Source organism: Harpia harpyja, chromosome 5, assembly GCF_026419915.1.
Source record: "Harpia harpyja isolate bHarHar1 chromosome 5, bHarHar1 primary haplotype, whole genome shotgun sequence".
NCBI classification, from domain to species: domain Eukaryota; kingdom Metazoa; phylum Chordata; class Aves; order Accipitriformes; family Accipitridae; genus Harpia; species Harpia harpyja.
The window spans coordinates 4,803,498-4,826,889 of NC_068944.1; the positions used below are offsets into that span (position 1 = coordinate 4,803,498).

General features: G+C 37.1%; 1 protein-coding gene across 2 annotated transcripts in view; it reads right to left on the bottom strand.

Moving 5' to 3' along the window:
* Positions 1 to 23,392, bottom strand: part of TMEM245 (transmembrane protein 245) — an 87,187-nt gene that overhangs the window by 28,362 nt on the left and 35,433 nt on the right. For both annotated transcript variants that reach the window (XM_052787583.1, XM_052787582.1), the window contains 7 exons: positions 22,667 to 22,771; positions 21,304 to 21,386; positions 19,047 to 19,137; positions 18,160 to 18,258; positions 14,774 to 14,905; positions 7,008 to 7,130; positions 391 to 536 (listed from right to left, as the gene is read on the bottom strand). In XM_052787583.1, coding sequence (XP_052643543.1) covers positions 391 to 536; positions 7,008 to 7,130; positions 14,774 to 14,905; positions 18,160 to 18,258; positions 19,047 to 19,137; positions 21,304 to 21,386; positions 22,667 to 22,771 — 779 coding nt within the window. The remainder of the gene's footprint in view (positions 1 to 390; positions 537 to 7,007; positions 7,131 to 14,773; positions 14,906 to 18,159; positions 18,259 to 19,046; positions 19,138 to 21,303; positions 21,387 to 22,666; positions 22,772 to 23,392) is intronic.

Genomic DNA, 23,392 nt, shown 5'->3' on the forward strand with positions numbered 1-23,392 from the left:
ATAACTCTGAAATGTGTACAGCACAGATGTCAGGTCCTCCATTTCAACTGTTTTGCTGTATGAATCTGCTACTACTGAGCTGCGCCAGCTGTTAATGCCAACATAGCTGCAAACACACTGCTTCCCGATACGTTAGGGATGTCACGTGCGTATCAGTTTTATAAAATACTAGTATTCACTACAGACCTCTGAAATTTTTTTTAGGCAAGTCCACTCAAATTGCTCTTTTAACAATCAAGTGGGAAAAGTCATCAATGCTAGGTTCTTGAAAATCTGTGAGATTTGCAACTCGTCTTTCAAACATGAGCTGTTGCAATTGCTAAGTATTTGTAGTTGAACATCAAATTTAAAAAAGAATTTTCCAGAAAGGGCAAGAAATCAACAACATACCTTATTGCTTCCTCCACCGATTGGCCGACTATATTTGAGGAGGGACCTGGCTGAGACAAAGGTGTCAGGCTTATCACCCACTTCACTGGCTTGTAGTACTCATCACTGGAACTCAATAGGTAGAACAGCGTGGTCAGAAAAATCACCTGCAAACCAAATTCGAGTTTTAAATTAGAAGGCAATAAATACTTTCCAGAACTACAGCATGCAGCTATGCTTCAGGTATTGAACTTCATTGGAAAGGCACAAAATACTATTCCACAAGCTTGGATTTAGAGAAACACACAGAGCTACAAGAATAATTTTCTCTCCTCCTCCACAAAGAACTTAACAGTTATACCTAAACATTATAAAACTTCTAGCCCTGTTCAGCCTCTTCCCAAAGTCACATCTAGATCAAACAACTAGAATGTTGTTGATCCAGATCAACAACATTCTAGTTGTTGGGTTTTTTTCCCCAGCATGTTTAGCAGATCAAAGAATTACTGAATAGTAATATCTATTCTTAAAAAAAACCCAAACAACCCACCACCAAAACACCACTAAATAAATCTGAGTTGTCTCAAGAGTCATTATGCAGCTGGATATCAGATATGAATTAAACAAAAACTCACAAACAGAAAATTTATAATATTTATTAGGCTGGCAATCCTGATTCATTACTCCTGTGAGTTTGAAGATGAGTCTCAGCAGAAGTGATGGCAGTTCCACTGTTTCAGTTTAAAGACAAAAAAAATACAATCAAATCATATTAACTTCCTGTACACTGCAGTCCACTATGTTTTCCTTATTTTCCCGTCAGTGGGCTCAGCAACTTCTTGGGCTAAGCCTACATCACAGAAATGTGTCCATCCACATCTTAATCTTTTGATAAGCCAAACAGCCTGACCTCCACGAGTCTCTTACGTTCAAGCATTTTATCCAGTCTGCAGACACCTCATGCCCTTTTCCTGCATTCTCTCTGAACACGCTCAGAGAAAAAAAACACAGACAGCACATTACCAGTACCATTACCAGTCTCAAGAATGACATCCATTTGTCGCTGTTCCTAATTCCTTTCCACTCAGTGAAATGTTACTACTACTTCCCCCGACCCTCCCAGCCTTTAACTTGAAAGTCACACTCAGCTGTTCACCTACTGTGACCCCTTTCCAAAATATCGTATATAGGTTTAGGCTGTATTCCATCCTTCCAGGTGTGCAACTTCTGCCTTGGGTGATAAACCAACCTATCTACTAAAACAATTCATTACATCAGCACATTTAAACAGTATACTGCTAACATTCATTTTGAGATCATAAAAACAAACACACACACACACACACAACCAAATCCCCCAAACCCCAACCCTGAATTAGGCCTTGGTTTAACAGGAAATAATCCAGTGCCAGTAGCAACATCAGCTATGTTTTGTTACAATCTCAAATGAGTAAATCTTAACGCTTGAATCAGATTTTAGCATCCTGTGTAATGCTGCAACTATGGTTATTTTCTCCTTGATAGGGCCTGCCATTTCTCCAAAGCTACTGTAGTATTTCCTAATTTTGCTACAAAACTCCCTATACTGAAACAGGCATCCAGGTGGTGTTTTGTCTTCCTTCCACTGGGATCTGGCTACAGATCCTTCTTGCAGTGCAGTTTTCAACACAGATAGCAGCATATTGCTCTAAGTACAATCTCCACTCATCCTGACACTCTCCAAAAGCAAAGTGAAAAACAGCTCCACTGGATCTTGTTTTATTAGGACTGCCTCAGTTAACTTCTGAAGATGTTGCCTCTTGAAAAGAATACAGCAGCCAGGGAACGAGCTAATGAACTGCCGCAAACAGGCAAAGCTTGATTCCCTGTGGTATGAGAAACATACAGGGCTGACTTGAGACAGGCTATGAATAAGAGCTTAGGGATTAGTTCAAGTGGCAACATGCACAGCACCTGTACCGACTTGAAAAGCTGTTCTTCCCCAGTGTTCACAGAAGAAACTTGCTTTCTTAGGTAGTAACAGCGCACCAACATACACATACCTATCTGAACTGTAGAAGCCAAAGTGACAGCTGAGGATGAACAGCAATGGAATAAAATGATGTTAAACTGAACTACAAGCTAGGAAAAAATACAAACCTAACTCCTTCTGTTAAGACAAGATGCATGTAACCACAGCACCATACAAAATCAACTGAATTTTAGATTACCTGCATTTTGAGAAATGAACATATTTGCTTTAGCTCAATAGGTACGGAAATGTAGAAAGAAGCAGTAGTCACAGAATATAATAATTTATCATCAAGTGGCTTGCTGACTCTTCAAACAAGTCGAATAGCTTCAACAGTACATTCAGCAGGAAAAAGATATGTCCTACCCCGTATCAACTGGAGTCTGAAAGTTTTCAGACCTCTTTTACAGGGTATCTGAGACTTCAGATATTACCTAAACTGTTTCCTAAGCAACAATTCAAGATCCTGCTGATGACTATGAGGAGGAATTCACCAAAGATAAAATAGTAAGATCTCTCCGTTGTTAAACAATTGATGGATTACTATTTCTTGCAGTAGAATTTGTTCTGTAGCCCAAAATGTTGAATACTCTGACTGGGGATAGACTGAATTCAAGGAGAAAGCTACAAGTAAACACTCTATACTAAAATGGTAATTCAGCATTTCCATATATATCAAGAAAATACATGACTTAATTGCTTGTGCATCAGGTCCATAGACTTGGGAAATATTTTTGTATCTGCCTTTCATACTCAATTTTCTGCCCAAAAGCTTTGGTCTTGGGTTCTTTTTTTTTTTTTTTTCTTTTTTTCTTTTTTTACAGCATCAAAAAATTTGTGTGTTCCCCACAGGACCGTGGATACCCATCAGCCAAATGGAGCTTTTCTCTTCTGATCTTTGTAACAGAGTATGAGCAGAGTGTGCATATATACACGCACACACAAAGGCATACATATACATCCATGTGCATGTGCGTGCGGATAGGATCTTGTATTCAGAAGTGAAATAGAAGTGGCACTCTTGTAACTAATGATGAGTTTTCAAACGTCTGTTGAGGATCTGAATACAGTCTTACTGGATCGTGGACGGATATGCTGCACAGATTACTTCCTACTGAATGTTTTGATGGAAGATGTATTTTTCGAAATGGAGGTTCTGAACAAAGTGTCTACTATTTCTGTTCTAAAGTGCAATATTTTAAACCATTTATCAAAATAAAACTCACTATTTAAATTTTTATTCAAGATGACTAAAACTGGACTGAAATGTAATCAGTTGAAAAGCTAACCACTTCAGGAACTGTCTTGTTGGAAAATTTAAATTAGTTTGTGCTACTTCAAACTAGTAAAAACTCTTCTGTAGCAACTAAGAATCCTGCAAAATGAAAAAAAAATAAGAGTACAGTTAAAGTGCTTTCTTTTAAACACAGCTCTACCTAGACATAATTTAAAAGAATTCCTTCTGTTTCACATTTAGGAAAAAAAAAAAAACCAACCAAACCAAACCTCCCTCAGTAGCCCATTAAATATACCTTTTGTCAAAACACAGACATGGCATTTTCAAGAGTCAGCTTTTTCAGCTGACACTACTGGCTGCACCGTAGCAACACACAAAATGTGCTCAAATGCTGCCTACCTAGCTTCAGGGTTCAGTCCATTCAAAATGTAAAAAATCCATTCCAAAACTGCATTAAAAAAAGGGAGATGGGGAAAGGATATTGGGCCGGGTAGCAGTCAAAGATGCAGCAACTAAACTAAAACAATCAAAAACTCTGAAACTATTTGCCCTCACATTCAAAACGAACTTTATACAAAAGCTCTTTCTCCTTACTGGAGAACAGTGAGTTTTTTCCAGGAAACCATGAACTTCTTAATTCAAGACCTTCCAAAAGAGAGCAAAAAAACAGCTCATGCTGAAATCTCAGCTTAAAGAAAAACTAAATTATTAAAGATATCCACCCCTGGAAAGTAAATTATTGAAAAAAACCTTGCTACAGCAAAAAATGTAAGTATGCCTTGAGACCCCAGAAGAACAAGAACCATTAAGGTCACACTTCTGGTCTCCTCCTCCTCACCTGGAAGGTATTTTTCTTTAGCTCTGAAGGAAGGAACATGAATAGCAGGTAAATCTAACAATGACATAATACCAAATGGGATTCAGTAACAATGCACATCACAAAAGTTAAGAAAGCTGCAGTGATTTATCCTAGGGTCACATCTGGATTTTTTCTGCTTATTGCATTAAGCTGTTGCGGGAGGGAAAGACAAAAAGAAAAGGCACAAGAAAAATTAAGAAGCAGTTATATTATTTCTACATGAACTCCATGACAGTTCATTAAGTTATCCTAAAAAGTACTTTAAGGTTCAACTAAATTCTCACAACAACTAGCATTTTCATTTACTTACTGCCCCAAATAATGGACTGTATTAATCTTTATTTAGTGCAGGCTATTTACTGAATATCCTAGATTTAAGTCCTTTCTCTTTCAGTCATAAGCTGTTAACAAACCCAAACTAAACCCTACTAAAACAAGTTCCATTAATTTATCTTTTTGTGTTTTAAGAAAATCTGTTTAGTTTTTATAGCAAGAACCTTTGCGAAAGACTTTCATAAAGATGAGAAACCATGCCTCTGAATAGACACAACAGCCTATGAAACGTACAGTGCAAACAAGACTAAGTTATAGCAGTCTCCCACAGTGTTTAACAGCATTAGTAACTACTCTCCAGTACGCATGCAAATTTTAAATGCCTTCAAAAGAGGTAGTTCATACAGTTACAAGAACATCAACACTTAACACAACTTTTTCTGTGCATAGAAATGGAGGCGAGTATATCCCTTTACCTTGGTGTATTTGAAGTACAGTTAATAGGACAAAGTTGTTCAGGGATTGTTTTGCCTTATTTCTTAAAAGTTGAAGTATTTCTAATTTATCAGTTCTGCTGTTTGCATTTCAAAGGCTACCATTATCAAGAATCTACAGAAAGAACCGATATGTGTATTAAAACAAATCTTTCCTATAGATGTAAGATCACTAGGAGTGCAAAAATGGAAGCTCATGGTCAAATCCAAGAAACCAAGAGTGCAGGACTGATGTGTTTTGGTTGGGAAAGCCTTATATGACCGTTTTAAGCTAACGTGTTCAACCCACAACAGAAGTGGAGGAAATAGAGTAGCCTTTAGGGCATCTAAGCTTTAAAAGTTTCCAACACAGCAATATCCCAACTAGCTCTGCTAAACCAGCTGATTGCACAGGGCCCCAGCAAGTGGCAGGACCCTTCTGACAGACAAAAAGGCAGGATCACGCATCACAGCAACAGCATGTAATGAACTTGGTATAGGCCATTGGGCATCTGGAGCTAAATTTTGTGTGTGAGCAATGAGTGCGTTGAAATTATCTGCAATTATTATCCAAACTTGTCGGTTTTAAGTATGCTAACTTCTCAGATGCTGTTTTCAATGTGTCATCATGGGTGAATTGTGGACTAAGGAGAAGAAATGAAATATTCCCACGCAATCTTTTCTTTACTAACTGAAAGATAACTAGAGAACAACAAAATTAAGTGGCAGTGATTTTCTTCAGTTCAAGACAGCCATTCAATTAAGTCTTATTGTGATCTTAAATACTGAAAAGAATCCACATTGGTGCCTTGAAATGGCATTATTTCAATTTTGCAGCTTTGACTACAAAGACCTCCCTCCTGAGCAAGCATCGACGAAGGCAATGAAGTTAAACTGGCAAAACGGTTTGTTTTCTAACAAATGTTTTTGAATCCTGAACTAGAAGTGAGGACACGGATTTCAGTCAAGCTTCCAAGATCAGTATCTGTTTAGTTAAACCAGGAAAAAGTCCCAGGCTAGTGTTTTAGGAGATTTTTACTTTAAGTAACACCTGTCATAGCAAATGAGAAGAAAGAAGTTACCTCTCATTATAAATTACTCCACACAGCTGTGACATTTACAAACAAAAGAAACTATAAACATCTAGCTCACATAATACACTAAAAAGTAATACATCTGCTAAAGAAAACACCTTTAATAAAAAGGTTTCAGAGACTACTACTCAGTGTGGGCAATAACATTATTAAGAATGAACTTTGTGTAGAAAGTGTTCTGTGAAGAACTCACATAGGTTAAATAAAAAAAACAGAACCACCCCCTCACACAGATTTGTTGAAGACACTTCATTAAAAGAGGGAATATAAGGTAATCCTTGTGAAATAAATACTTTGGCTGACATTTCCCTGTAACAATTTTACCTCTCTTCAGAGAGCATTGGCTTGTTTAAAGATATCCTTATGAGGACATGCCATAAGATTTCAGCAGTTATATATAACAACACAAGTTACAGCTCAGTATCTTCAAGGCCAGAAACAGAAGTTTTCCATGAATAGAATGATAAGAAGACTGCCAGCTCCTTAATGTGGAAGTTACACAAATCTTGCCCTTTGCCTAGAATACACCCCGAACAAGAGATTTGGAAGTTGCAAAATCTTAAGGAATTTTGGTATTAGATAAGATTGGATGATGTTTTCAATGCTTTAGGTTTGATTTTTCTTTGTTACAAATGTGCAATTAGGTTCCTTCAGCAAAACAGACCATGTAAACTGATGACATGCTACTTACCACTGAAAGCACAAAATTGAGAAGAGCTGTCCCACTATGGAAAAGGATTGTCACTAATGTTGTAACTGTAGTAAACAACAGGCTCACATTGCGACTCATCACTATCCACAGAGACTCCAGGATCTGGAACAGGAGGGGGAAGAGAAGACAGTCAGGCACCTGATAGTATTAGCTAGGACAGAGAACTGCTTACAGTGATTCATCTCCATCAAGCCACACAAAGACGACATTTCTAAAAAAAAAAATCATCTTCCCTCACTCCAGAATTACAGCACATAATGTCAAGTGAAAACATCTACTTTACCAAAGACAAGTTTCTAGGTAGATGGTTACAAGGTTTTAGAATTTTTCTCCCAGTGCTCAAAATTATTTCACCATGCTAAACTGCAAAAAATCTAGATGCGGTGACACTTGTTTATTGCAATTAACATCACCATCAGTTGAAAGCAGATCTTGTCTTGGGAGACAAAACTCATCTTTTCAAAAGCAGAAATGCTAAAACACAAAGAAGAAGGAGTAACACCACAAGGTAGAAATAAATCTGAAGACAGCTTCAAATCAAATAATAAAATTACTAGTTTAATAAATTTGTTCTAAAAATGTTTTTATGGTAATGAGATACAATTTTTATAATGTCTGCAGACAACTACACAAGTTGTGATTTCGAGGAGGGATGCACCAGTTAGTCAAGCAGTTGTGGAAAATAAATCAAACAATGCTAGACCATCTATTGAATTTTGTACTGGCTTGGGGAACTGACTGCTGATTAGTTACAGACAGTAAAGAGTAGTTTTGAGACATGCCTTTAAACACAAAATACCCATGACAGACAAATTAGTTTATGTACGGATGCAGACACATCAATCTAAATAAGGCAGCAACTTCATGAGACATTAAGGACATAAAGGCATGGCATGGCGCATGGAGGCATCCTAAACACAATGCACAGTAGTTTCATAACAAATATTTCATTCAGAAGGAATACACTAAGACTGTATTAGTGAAAGTGATTCAAACATATAAAAGAAGCAAGGTTACAAACAAAAAGCCATACCTTCTTTCAGACTAACTAATATAACTGGAAAAAAATGTAAAAGCTCTGACACAAAAGCCCTTCTCCAGGTTCAAAGCTGTAAGTGAAGACTTCAATACTAGCAACAGTTACTCTTGGTTTAATGAGTATCTTAATCAATTAGACTGAATTAAAACAAAAAAAAGCCAAAACCCCAAAACAACAACAAAACAACCCCAACAGCAGCTGGCTTTTGCAGAGCAGACAAAGGAGTGTGAGCCATGTGATTGCCTCTCCTTCGGAACTGAGTGAAAGATATGGAAGATAATTTATTAAGCATAAACTTGGGAGGGAATAAGTGCTGGGGAAGTGACAGGGAATTACAACACATAGTAAAACCAGAAAGATCTGCTTAGTTCATGCTTCTTGCTATTTAATGAGAATTATGAATTTTAAGGCTCATCTTTTGAACAGGTTTTATTAGTCTCTCTTGAGAATTCAAGTGAGGTTAGAAGTGAAGAGGATATTCTGCTGAAAAACGTTCTTCCACTGGTACTTGTCCCCTTCCTTCTTCTATGGATTAAGAATTCATTCTGGGGGTGCAGCAGTGGTATAACTTCATGCAGCCGCCAGGCAACTTTATTAAATGTACATTACACTATGAGAACTGTAAACACAGAGCACAGTGATTTTTGAGGGAATTGTTTGTGGCTAAAGCAGAGGCCTTTCAGTTGGTAGTCAGTAAAAATAGTACTGCCATTGCTAGTAACAGGCTGTAAGTCGTATGCTAACTGTGCAAGGTTCCAGTCCCAGATGTTTAAGTCTGTTACTAGAACTTGGTGTGTGAACAGGAGCTTGGTGCCACAGGTCTCCTGTTACGTTGTGGAGTTCAATCACACAACAGCAGCAAAGGCCTTGAAAATAGAGACGCAGGTTGAAGACAAGGGCCCCCGAAACACAAGCAGTTCATTGAGGAAGAAGGCAATGGAAAACGTACAATCTTAAGAGCTAGCAAAAGACTGCGTTTGCTTTAAGAAAATGAGGTAGCAACTAAGGAAGGGGAAAAAAAAAAAATAAAACCAAACAGGCAAGCAACAGGACAAGTCACCTGCCATGTCTTGGAAAAGTAATGCCTCTCCAAATATCACACAGCATATAGTCCACGGCAGAGGTCAAGGGGTGGAAGTTGTCCGGAAAAAGAAACACCTTATAAAATGACAAGCTCCTTAATTTAAGGGAAGAAGATGTCCATTTCAGGTCCAGCGTCACCAGATGGTATTCTAAACTCACAGCTCATGTAGGACATGATTGTTAAGGACTGACCACTTTGAATACGTAATGATAACAATTAGTAGATTGTAAAACAAACCATTAGCATGAAGTGTGCTGTTAAAGAAAGCTGGTCTAGTAAAGTTTTCAAGATTAAAACTAGCCTGATTTATCAGTCTTCTAAATACTGATCACAGCAATCATTAATCCCCTCCCTAGCACACCATCACTTGCAACACATCAGCTGAGCTGATATTGGCGAGTGGTTCACAAGGACAGGGGCTTATTCCATCTGCTACAAGACAGTGTACATCTAGTGGGGGCTGGGAAAGTTTCCTTCAAAACAGTATGTTCCTCCAGTATAGGTTGTATTTGTTTAACACCTTCCCTAGAAGCTTTAGCCTAAGGAGCTGATAACCAGGAGTATACAACTGCAGTTAGTTTGAAGGCTGTTATCAGGTGGTTCAATCATTATCAGGAATGGTTCTCCTAGAAGAACATCCTTGTTAGGTAGAGTCACTGGTTGGAACTGTTGTACTAGTTATCCCTAGCATTTGCTTTAGAGTAAGTGCAGATAGTGCCTTTTGTTCAGCTTCAGTATCTTACGAAAGCAAGTGCATCTTTTAGGACCCATCTCCAGCTACAGAGTAAGTTCCTCGTTATGCATATGTACCATTAAAATTTCAAGACACATGCTTCTCATTGCTAGGATGAGAAAACAGACATAGCAGACATTAATCACTACTGAATACAGTCTCAGAAAGTGCTCAAATACTTCACTAACAGTCACAAAATCAAAATACCTGCACCTAAGAAGAGTTCATGATGCTGTTTGATTCCCAGGGCATACTGCAGCTGAGTTAATGAGCTCAGTTACTATGCATAAACAATTTCTAACACCTTGCCAGCTGAGTTCTCTAAAACACAACTGTCAACATTTATGCAATAATGACACTTTTAATATTACTGTTACTCAATAACTGAAAAAACACACCTCCTTCCCCAAAACTCTGCTTTGTAAGTAGCCTTAAGAGATCAGGGTTTAAAAGAGCTACGAAGCTGTACAGAATTCAAGACTCCCTTATGCATCACACCGTGATGTGCCACCGTCAGCATCAGTTGCTGTGCCTTTCCAATCTGTAACAGGCAAGAAATCAAAATTGCACTTAATGTTCTTAGCCATCTAAGGTGTCCTATCGGCCACTTAAACTGGCCAATACTTGAAAGCAAGGTTTAAAAGGAATTTGATCAAAACAAGTTATTTGCTGAGAACTTCAAGTCAACAAACTTCTGGAAGCCAGGTAAATTCATGTACCTAATTTGATTATAGAGATCATTAACAGATTTATAAAGGGAATAAAACTGGACACAAAGAGGGATTAGGAAAAAATCTGTCCTTCTGTATACTTTTAATTTTTTTTCTACGTCAGAAAGATGTATCATCCTGACAACTCAAAAATGACAGCCACAGAACAAGTCAGTAAACCTTTAAGGTAAAAGGCAAACAATGGACTTTGTGAAGAACAACACAGTATGCACAAGATCAAAGGCTTCCTGCTCCAGTTAAAAGCTGATTTCCAAACAAATGTTTACCCATAAAGTCCTGGGATAACCCTTTAGGGCTCAACAGCTTATTTTTGAAAAAACATCTTTGCTTGACCTTTACATGAAACAGAGACAAAACCGCAACAGAAAAAGGACCATGCTCCAGCATCATGTCTTTGACTTTCTGATTGTAAAGAAATCAACTCCTCCTCTAAAAATATGCATCATGTTGAATTTCACCTACCCTGAAAAAACCAACACCCATTATGAAGAGAACACAAAACCTCTGAATGCTTACCTTACCAGGAAAAAAAAAAAAAAAAAAAAGTATGGTAATTGAATTATTACTGAAGAGTGGACTGTATTAGCTATAAACTTAGGAGATTACTTGAAGAAATTCTCAGGGCCAGAGAAAACATTAGGATATGTGGTAACTCAGTGAAAGTATTTGAGAAAGTGACTTGATTTGGCACACACAGATCAGCCACGTTAGAGGCACGGATAGAGAAACCTAACTGAGCTGAAGCTCGCTGTGTACGTCTTAATGGAAGGTCTTTCGTCTTCCTGTCTGGGAAATCTCTGAATGAGATACTGGCTGCTGGTGGAATGATGAATATTCTTGTGCAAGAGGCAAAAAGATCAATTTAAGGAGACATTACTAATGACTCATATACCATCAAGGGAGTTCTGAGTGATCATTCACAGATTTAGGCAGCAGGAATTTACTTTTCAAGGTTTCAAGCCTTCAAGAAATGGAGGAAAAAGGTATGAATGGAAAAGCAAGTGAATGGGGAAGGAATGAGGCTTTTTTATTTTTCAGAAATTAAATCCTAATAGTCCAGCTATATATTGCTTATTTCATTCACCTGGAAAACTACCTTAGAATAGACCATGGGGTGCAAAATTCGAGGCATAAGTGAGGATCCACTCCAGTTCTCTCCCCAAACTAAGAACAGGATGAAGTAAACCCCACTTCAGAAACACATCACTGTATAAACTGGTTTAGAACACTACTGCTTCTAAAGAATACCAGAAAAATCTGAAGCTGAAAGGCAGCAGTGCTGCTAACACCAAAGCTTTTAGAAAAAAGCAAACTGATGATCTGGAAGAGCTTATCTTCATATTAAATCTTCAGGCAATTTACATGTTTATATCGTGAATTACTTTAAAATAATTAAGGTCTGTCTACATCAAACTAGAGCTAAGCGTAACTGCTATAATGAACAGCACATTTTGAGGAGGGTACAGAAGTCTTCTGTGCTTTATCTAATATTCAAAGTACTGAATCGATGCATATTGTTACAAATTAAATGAATGACAGTAATTCCCCAGCACAGCTATACCAGGGATTTAATTATATGCTTTCAACTCTAATATGAAAGTTTCTTCCACTACGGGAAAAGCCTGAAGTGAAACACTTGCATCTGTCATCTTTTAACATTTTTCTTACAGCAAATGCTCCTTCTCTTACTAAAGAGGATGAACAATTCCTATGATTTCCATCAATGGAAAAGAGCTTATCTGCTTGTGATTGCAATATGACACTGTCAAACAGCTGTATTTTCAGAGAATACAGTCATCTGTACTATTCTGAAATATTTCAGAAAGCCAAGGGGCCAGCAAGGCAGTTATTCTATGGTAAACACTAGCCTCAATCTATGCGTAAGTACTTATTATGTGCAAGTAGTGTAATCTTAGTTTACTCTTTTCCAAAGGTAGAGGAAATCTCACTATAGCTGCATATCCACACACACTTCTTTACAGTTATTTCATCGTCTTTAAATGTTTTGTGTTTTAAAAAAATCTCAAAGCAGTTTGGGACTGCACTGTGTCTTGCTATATCCTTACCTGTATGTTAGCATTGATTTCAAGTCTCCAAATGCAGAAACATCCTGCAGTTTGAATTATAGCTAACCTATTTAAATCCCCCCACCAATCCACCCCAAAATCCCCACCACACACAACACACTCAACCAAAAAAAAAAAAATCCCACCCAAAGTCCCACAACCCCCCCCCCAAAAGTCAAAAAATCCCCAAACCAAACACAAACAAAATCCACCCAAAATGAAAAAGGAACCCCCAAAACCAACACCCCTCAAAAGCACGCACTTAATTTAAAATATTGATCCTTCCCAATTCAGTATGCCATTCTAATAACTCATGGTTCCTCTTCAAAATACCAAGAGAAAGATTTTCATGCTCTGATAAAAACATAAATCCCGAATACAGTAAGCTTCCATTGTATCCTAGGGTAGGTAAGCAACTTGCTTAGAAACACCGAACTTAAGTCAAAACTATTCTTATTTTCATCATCTCCCAAGTTTTAATGACCTAAACAAGCACAGTAATCAGACTTTCATCAATTTAAAATTTGAAATATCAGTGAGTAATGTTTATGCAATGCATTGTGGATGAGCAAGCCAGCAAAGAAAATGCTGCCCAGTAAGGATGTGAAATCAGGATTTAGAGCTATATACTGTGCTGACTGGTTTACAGTCTGTCATTAAGGATGTGAGTGTATGGAGAAAAAGGACAGGTGTTTCCCAACAGCTGATGAGTAATGAGTTCATGGAAATAAACAGGAAAGCAAGTCAACTGCTGGCACTTTTTTTCCCTGAACTTCTAAACCAGATTTTAGAAGTAAAGCAAAGCATGCTAGCTAGATGTAAATTTTAATATTAATGTATTTCAGTCTTCAATATTTATTCTCTTTATACTATTTCCTGCATTATTCTAGTCTATTTAGATTACTGAAGCACACTTATCATCATGGTTTCTGAGCACTGTGCAGCAATGCTGTAAATGACATGGCTAGCACCTATCGTGTAGTTTCTCCTCCTTCTCTCCCTCTTGCCTAGAAGGAAACTCCATATTGATTTTAAATGATTATGTGTTATGCATTTTTGTAACTCTGCCTCAAGCATGCACGGTCAACTTTCAGAAAGTATTAAGCAAATTTCACTATTAACTGCAAAAAGGTTCACTGCAATAAAAAGCTTCTCTCAACTTTTTTCTTGACTCACATCTTCTGTGATAGAAACTGTAACCACTTAAGCAGCAGTTGAGGGAGGACAGAAAAAGCACACAGGCCCACCAGTCAAACCAAGAACTGCCTCCAGGCAAATACTAGCTTTAATTGTATCCACACTTTAATTGTATCCAGAGAAACATTATGTTGCGAGTTAGGTGTAAATAGTATTCTTCCAAAATGGATAAATAGTAATCTGAAGATACTTCTCATTTGTAACAGCTCAAGTCAAAGATGAACTGTATCAGGGATTGACTCTGTATAAAAAATGTTAAGTCTGAAATGCTTAATAGAGAAATGTAGTTGCTTCAGTTTGGATTGCTTTCAATGCTTTTTCTTTTTCTCCTCATGAGGTGAAAGGTCCAGTGCATTAATTGAGGAATTCACACAGTGTAAAATATTAATTTCATTCTCCACAGAACTTTCATAAAAGAAGAGAGAAATAAGCTGCTTTCAACCCAATGAATAATAATTTGAGGGAAAAAAAGTAAGACTACAAAAAAAATATTTTGTTTTCACAACCTCTTGGTCAATAGTTTCCTCAATTATAACCTAGACAAATCGGTCTCTTTTTAAAAAAGACAAAACTACATAATATAAAGCATTTAAAACCAGCTTGCAGGTGACACAGGTAACCCTACAGTAACAATCTCTCTCAGGAAGAAGTCTGGGAAGCTAGTATTAATGAAGATGCTGAAATCAGGAGGGCTTCTTCATCATAACCACTTCTGTTTGTAGTGTGGTTATATCCTAAGTAGGCTTACAATAATTGCCTAGGTAATTAATTGTAAGTAACACTGTTTCCATAATTTTCCATGTACTTGAATCCATAACCTTAGTGGTAGCCCTAGGAGGAATTCTTATCAGTTAAAAATGAGACCAATTTGGTAATAAGGGCAAACAATACATACCGAAAGAAATGTTTCAATGTTATCATGAACAAATGATGCGACATCTTGCCAGTCCAGAATATCACCAAGCCAGCTGTTTTGACGGTTTATGTGCCATTTGTGTCCTTTGTGTCTTCCAGAGTGTGTTACATTCTTAAAGAGAGACAAAGACGTAAAGAAAACAGATATTTGAATAACTTACAGATATGAGAAAGCCAAAGACTAACATTTTCTTAATAAGGAACAGAGCCGACATGCATCTAAATACTTAGAGCTGCTTTAATTGGCATCCTCAAAAAATACCTGGAAGTACTCTGTACACTGGAAAAATTAAAAACTGACAGAAAAATCATAGTTAATTATCCCATGTAATTACAGTTCAGTATATTGTACTGATTCACCTCAGTTAAACATTAGCTTTACAGCTTCACTGATACAATGGTATCCATCTTGCTTTTTATGAAAGCACACAAGAAAGAAGGAATATTTTAGTTACTGCCTACATAATTTACTGTTTGCAACATACAACTTCTCCCAGGTACAACCCACAAATGAAAATACAAGCAGAAACCAAAACAAGTAGTTTTCTCACAGTCAGCGTCTACTTCTGCACTGGCAACGTTCAGTCACGCAAAAGCTAAAAGCTAAACTAGAAGCATGGAGGATTTCTTCCGACTACACAGCTTTGTAACTGCAACACAGCGAGACAACAGGAAATGGCCATAACCACAACAACTAATTCCTTAAGTGGCTTCACCCTAATTATGAGGTTGCCTATTGTCCAGCTGAATCACACCCGATTACTGTCTGGCATGAGACTATTTGACTCAGTATGGGACTGCGACAACTGTTTCAGAGAAGGATGCCAAAATCCCACTGCAAGCAAGTCCGAGCAAACCCGTTGACTACAACAGACCTCATCCTAATCTTTAATAGCAAAAGACTTCTCAAGCTCTCGAACTCTGATGTTTATATAAGTGTCCCACTACTTCTGTTAGAATTTTAACCTTACCAGCCTGCATTCAAAATGACAGTATCTTTTTTGGCATACATGGCAAGTAGTATTCCACGTGTAGCCCCTGCACTGATTTATCTAGGAGCATTACATTTTCTGCTTATTACCAATTCTCCCTAGATGCATTGTTACACTTTACAATGCACAATTAGCAACATTCTTTAACAATCCACAGCAACACAGAAATCTTTTTTCTGAGCTGGCAGTTTATTTAGAGCAGAAACATGAGTGGTCAAAAATCTCCCTCCAATAGGCCTTCTGTATTTGCAAACTGTATCAAGAACCGATTTTCTGTTCATCTAGTTCTTTTTTCAAAGACAGCTCTCACCATTAACTAGCAGAATCTGGCATCATTTGCAAATTTTGTAACATTGTTATTCATACACATCAAGTTCATTGTTATTCAGCAACTATACTGTTGTAGCACCTAAGGCCTCAGGTGTTGATAAATAAGGGATTCGAAGAAATTGTCAACTGGTTCCTCTTCAACAAATTCACTAGATCTTAGAAACAAAACAAATCCCCACACCTGAACGGACTAGGAAGAGGAGATTCTTGCCCTTGAAAAAGACACCTTGATTGCAGTGTTACGCCATCATCTTCCAAGTGGTTTATATTCTGCCACTATTTTACTTCATTGAGTACATAGACACAATGGTGACCGATCTATCGCAACATCTCTAGAACCTTTTAAAATACACACCGTTTGCTACCTACTGATCTTCTCAAAAAGTAGCAGTTAATGCTTGAACCCACATTTCGCCAGCAATTCTTCCTCAACTCTACAGCTTTCATGAAAGAGTCATCACCTGAGCCTGGGTTCTTCAGTCACCTACAGATTGCTTGAAAGCTGTATTGAGTTAGAGATGGTACAGATGTCCTCCATGCTGCACTATCATCTAGTTTACCAGTTTTCAGATATACTAAAAGGACCACACAAGGCTATTGTAATATTACAGAAGGAAATAGCCAGGTGGAAAGCACTCAGATGAGACATCTACATGAAGATGGAGTGTGACAGAAGGGGCAAGATTAGAAATAGACTCTGGAGGAGTTACCTGCAGCCCGCAGATAACCAGCTGCAGCCCAGCATGCCAATGGTAACATAGGGTGTCTAGTATGCAAACAGCAGTCAGAGGAACAGACTTCAAGATTGTAGACAGCAACCACCAGCGTGTTCCTGAAGCTCTTTCTGCCATTTTGATTGCTAGGAAAGCTGTTTCTTACCCTACCAGAAGAGCATCTACAAGAAAGAAGCCTCATAGCATTCCCTCAAATAACAGCTGCAGGAAAGAAATCACATAACGCAAAGAACACAGACATAACCTGTGCTGCATACTGCAGCAACAAAAGTACTCCTACCCCACATGTAGTGACACAGAGCTCTACTGAACCATACAGTGCTACGGACCACCTGACACACAGCCTATATTAGTAAAAGCAACACGTTTATCACTATAACTGTATCAAAAGTGGCACATTTCTTGGTCAAGCATTTAACACTGAATACTCCCAAGTGCTTAAGTCCAGCCAAAATCTATTTTAGATACAGCTTTAATTTCTCCTCAGTGGTCCCATATTCCTCAACAGCATCATGTTATCTCTCCACATGCTCTTCTACAGCGTTATCTTGTCAGAAAGAGAAACTGATGCTTTCCCCTTCTATTTTGACTACTATACTGAAACTCTTAAACTTCTTTTAATACAGAGATCTTCTTGGAACTTTAGAGGTATTTTAAAAACAACTGTATAAAGACAGTGTTCGTATACTATAATAGCAATTATTTAAATATACAGAAGTATTTCAGGGGTATGACTTCTGGATTTTGAGACTTCCATTGCTCCACAGCTAATGAATTGCTTTTTCCTTTAAAAGGCAAACAGCATCAGCAGCATGAAAAACTCTTACGAACTTTTCAAGGTTCACTGTGCAGAACCCATTATACGAAGGCTAGTACAGTTGGCAAAAATGCATCATAAGAAACTTAGGGAAAGGACAATTTCTTTCACAAAATTTCAAAATTAAAGTTACAAAAATCATGCAGAATACCAGTTTGCTTTTCCTAACCCCTCAAGATCACAAAAATTCAACAGAAAGCTCTAAACTATGAAATACTAAATATAAAAAGTGAGCAAAGTGTAAATTAAACGGCATACATAACAACACACATAACTACTTAAGTGAAGGACATAGCTCTGGCTGTACTCAACCTGTGACTGTAGAATGATCTATCTTACACACTTGAAATTTTTACCAACTTTTCATTATTATGACCCTTACTCAGCATTCCAACTTTTTGCCAATCTCTTTCTCAGAAATGCATACTTGGCATAATTATCTCAAAGCACTAAGTGATAGTTTCTATAAATAAAATTTAAACAAGTTACCCACCTTCACAAACCAAGAATGATAAAGCCTGTCCCAGAGCTCTAGCACTTGTTTTTCAATCACAGCGGTGTTATTCACTTTTTCTCCTAAAATCTTATGGAGCTAAAACATACAGAAATCTTTTATTATACAGGACAGAATAAAGCTGGCATCTACTGACGAACTCCAAGATAGATGAATCACATAAGATTGTCAGTAAAGGCATGGCTCAAACCCAAATGATTAGAAATGCCGAGTATCAGTATGGAATACGCACTTCAGACAACACAGTTCACAACATGAAGATTTTGTCTGTAAAAAACCCAACATTCTGCTGCACTAAGCTGAGGACTTCTTTCTGCACTGAAAAACCAATGCTGTCTCTAAAATGCTTAATCCAAAATCCTTCATCATCTTGAGAGTAAATGTTTCAAATAATTTGAGATGTGTGCTAGATATCAAAATGTATAAATAAGAATCTTGGCAAATTCTCCTGAAGAAAGTTAATTTAAATAAATAAAAAAAATCCAACCTACCACACCCAGCCCACATAAAATCAGAGTACTGGTGGGGAAAAAATAAAGTCTACATTGCCTACATCTGGACAGCTAAAGCCAGATGAAAAAAAAATTACTCATCTTTATTTGATGCATTTTCACCAGCAATCTCATTAAAATGATGACAGATTTTTCAGCTCTTAAAAATAAATATTCCTCTGAGCAGAAAAGACTACTGAAGTCACTCCCACCCTGCCTTCAACTCACAAACTACAGAGTGGAAAGAATAGATCTGTCAACAAAATGGTTAACCACACAGAAAAGAATCACTGACAAAAATATTTTTATTTCTTTTTACTTTTATGAAATAGAACAAATGAAAACATTAAAAAAGGTGGGAGAGCTCACTCTTACCTTATGTGTAATCCATTCTCGGCCATATTGGTACACATTATTAGCTGCTGAATTGAGTGCCTTCTGAAAAACCTGGGCTTCTGGCAGCCAGCTAGTTTTTTTTAAACAAGGAAAACAAAGTTAACTGCTACTTATTTTACCCATTTCATTACACCCAAAACACATTACAAATTAACATTATGGAACAACAACAAACAGTTAAGGTTAAATACATATAAACTTAATACAACTAGAATATTTCCTTCTACATATCAAGGAACAGACTTTCTCATAAGCAAAGCACAATTAAATCTAGGGCACATCATTGCATTTGGAATTCTCCAAGGTTCCTGAAACCTTAGTTAAATTGGTATCTCAACTTTTTCAAAAGAGATCTGCTCTTCAATCTGTATGCATGCTATTCACACTACATTCTTAGAAATTTTCCTAGTGTTCTGGTTTTTTGAAAATACTACATGAAGCAGTCTCATCTAGCTGCAAAGACAACCTTCTGAATTATGAGCTGAATGTAAATTGTTAACGTAGTTTCCCTGAAAAAGTGACCAGATGAAGCAACAGGCTTGGGCACCAGTTATTTCTAAGTCCCCACTAAACTACCTGCTCAGGAATTTCTTCAGGGATTCATGTCACCTTCAAGCTATGGACCTACAGAGTTGCCAGCAATTCAACACTTGTGAATACAGGGCACACATTCTCTGCTTTGACTTTCTTTCTACATCTTGATTCAATGGCACATGTTGGAGCCCTTCCAAAACAAGAAAGTATTCAGGAAATAAAACTGCTGCATTTGTTCACCTGACCGAAGATCAACACGGAAGCTTTTCTGTCTGTATAACCCTTCAGAAATGTTCTGCAGTGGAATTCCAAGACATTTCAGTCACTCACCTCTAAACATAATGTGAGCATCAAGCTCTGAAAGCTGGTGAAGCTAGATGGATTTGGCAAGAGGTATACTTACTCCTAATGAATTAAAAGATAGTGTTTTGGATGCCTCAAATTTGGATGCAAACACTGGAAGTAAAAATTTTAGCTAAAATTCTGCTAATTACTCAACTAGTACTCCAGTACTTTCATTATGTGAATAAGCTTCTGACAGTCACATTTCCATTTTCATTAGTCCTATTTATTTCCATCTTATGGCAAAATGGAAAGGCCAAACAACACAAGAGATGCCATGAAGAAATATACAAACACATTTTAAAGTGCTTTCTGTTCTCTTGATTGTGATTACTTAAGCATTGCTAAAGCACATATTACTATAACATTTATTAACGGTATCATTTTAGTTCTGTTTTTGAAAATTTCTCTCACTCTTATAATACTGCACGCACTTTATTTCAATCCTGTTAAACCATCATCACTTTTGTTTAAAAATTGCCCTTGAAAGAAGTCAACCATTCTTGTCCAGGAGACAATTCTTTTTTTTCTGGTAAGTGCCTGGACTCACCTTTACTCAATGTCTGTTTAGCCGAAGCAGAATGAAAGCAAACTGGAACATCCTCCCCTCAAAATCATACTCTTCAGTCTTACCTATTCCCCCTCTGCTGTTCATGCAACCACTTCTTTGCTCACCAGTTTGCCCTTGTTTTTCTCTATATGCATTTCTCTCAAAATCTTCTCTCTCCCTTAATATTTGTCTTGGTGTTTGCTTTAATCGTTACATAGACTGTATCTTACAAATTTCCCACTGCATACACAATACACTTCTGCTCTTAATAGGAACAGCCCTTCCCAACTGATTCATACCCCAACTCTCCCCATCCACCATTCTTTCTACCCTCAAACTCTTCTTCAGTTCACTCCAAAAACATTTTCATCAACTCCTATTGTCTCAAAGGCATTCTGCAGCCAGCTCTCCATGTTGAAAAAAATAATTTAGCTCTCATCTCACAACCTTCTACAGAGAGCATTCTTTGCCATTACTTTTCTTTTGCAGGTAAAAGGGAAAAGAATATTGACCTCTTTATTCTCTGCACTATACGAGTTTTTCCTCCAAAACTGTAACTAGAGCAGTTTATACAGCTGTCCTTCTCCACCAATGTCCAATCAGTCCTCAAATGAGATACCAGATTGACAGTCCTCCAGAGTAATGCATAAATACTACTGCTACCTGAGAGTTTAGCTTTTACATCTGCCTGCAACAGTCACTCCCATTTCTGTTCACCTATTTTTTTTTTTAAATTAAAAACTACGCATAAGAGCACCTGGAAGCTTGTTCATCCACCCTATACTATTCGCTTAACTTCAGCATTCTTACTTTGCCCATTCTGGGTGACTGGCTACTGTCTCATTGATCAAGCTGCTTGTGACTTGAATCATGTGAACACTCTCTTGATGTACCTAAATTAAATATAGAGAGAGGAAACGTTATGCAATGCAAACTAGAACTCTTCCTATATATGACAGAGAAGCTTTTTTTGGGGGGGTGAGGGGGTGGCTGGGTGACCAGTTTGTAAATTTAAAGAATAATTCTTCCAACGCAAACAACCCATTATGAAGAACAAAAGTGCCATTAACTCAAAAAAGCAGTCCATACAATAATCATCAGTCTGTTTGACAATTTTGGTCACACACTGTGTGACTGGTAATAGCAAATGGAAATTTAAACCTTATCTCACCAGTGGAAAAAAATTTAACAATACAGCAGTGCTGTCAAGGGAAGTACTAAAATACAAACCACAGTTTCAGATACACCTTTTTAAGCCAAGGATCAAAGAAGTGTAAAAATTAATGAATGCTCAGCTCTAACATGACCAACCATGCTATGAAGTGCCGCACCAAATTAATTCTTCACTAAGACTGATAAAAGACACCTTTTATAAATATCTTAATGTTCCTTTTACAAATATAAGGAAGCTTTAGGCAGGAATGTTTGCACAACTTTTAAAGCTTTGAATTTTAAGTACTCAATATTACATAAACCTACATTTTAGAAAAAGGAGATTGACATCAGAACCCATCGATTTTTGTTCCGTAACTGTATTCAAGTCAAACATTCAATCTCCATTGACCGTTTCAAGTATGAACACAGCTCCATAAAAAAAAAAAAAAAAAAAAAAAAAAGAAAAATAGTACATGAGTGACCTCTTCTGGTGAGCAAAAAAAACCCCAGCCACAAACCAAAAATCAATTTTAGAGAACATCTGATCATGAATCTCAACACATTTAAACTCAGAACAGGATACCATGAGGTTATTACAGGCAATTACACAAACAAATTGACAAATACACCTTAAGCATTTTGCAAATATGTTTCTCATGCAAGGTAAATTAAAAAGAAAAAATTCTAAGTGGCTCTACTGTTGACAAGAAAAGTGTTAACAGGATGCAAACCAAATCTGTTCCTGTAATATATAAGCTAGTAATTCTTTTACTGGAATAAATTTCGTATTTCCAAACGTCTATATATTCGTTTTCTCATATGTAAATAAACATATAAATGCAATATATAGATTATTATATATTAGAAGTCTTGGAATGGTAACAAGTTCAACTACAGAGCATTTAGTTGCTTAATTTTTCAAAAAATTCTTTAAGCTACACAATTTTGCATAAATATCAGCAACTTTCATTCAGCATTTAAAATGAGCTCTATGATTACATTCCTTAGCACACTGTACCTTTGCAGTAAGGAGCAGGGCTAGCAGAAGGGTTCCTATCACTAGCAAAAATATTATGAAAATGCTGATTATTTTATCTAGCATTTTCTCCAACCACACGATCATCTGTACAGAAAAAAGAAAAAAAAAATCATAGCATATAAATCAATCTTTAATGAAAGCAATGCTATATACTATATGACAGTATTGTTAGCTTTATTTACAATCACAGTGCAAAATCAGGCTCTAATCAAACAGCATTTATGCCCAAGCTTGGAGATGAACAATTAACAAGCGATGTTAGCATGATTAAGGTCATGGTATGACATGTGATTTTGCAAACAACATTGACACATTACCACGAGACACAGCAAGCTCTCTGCAAAGCGAGCAGTAATTCAACATTTACTTACTAGACCTAAAGAAGCTAGCATTCATGTCGGCTATGAACCTAGAAATTTGTCTTTGTTTCTTGTCCTCCAGCAACTTGGAATCTTACAGATGCTATCTGCACAGGACTTGGAAGCTATCAAGGTATACTGTAAAGTACAACCATGACTTTCAAACTTCAATAGCTAGTAACCATCTAAATGACAAATGAGGTGTTTCTGCAAGTAACCAAATTTTTTCAAGCTGCTCATCACCTTCTGAACTGACTGGGCCTGGAGGTTTTCTACATTATTGAACATCAGGCCAATTATTCAGCACTGACTATTTCTATCCACTTCCAATGTCGAAAGGATGCTC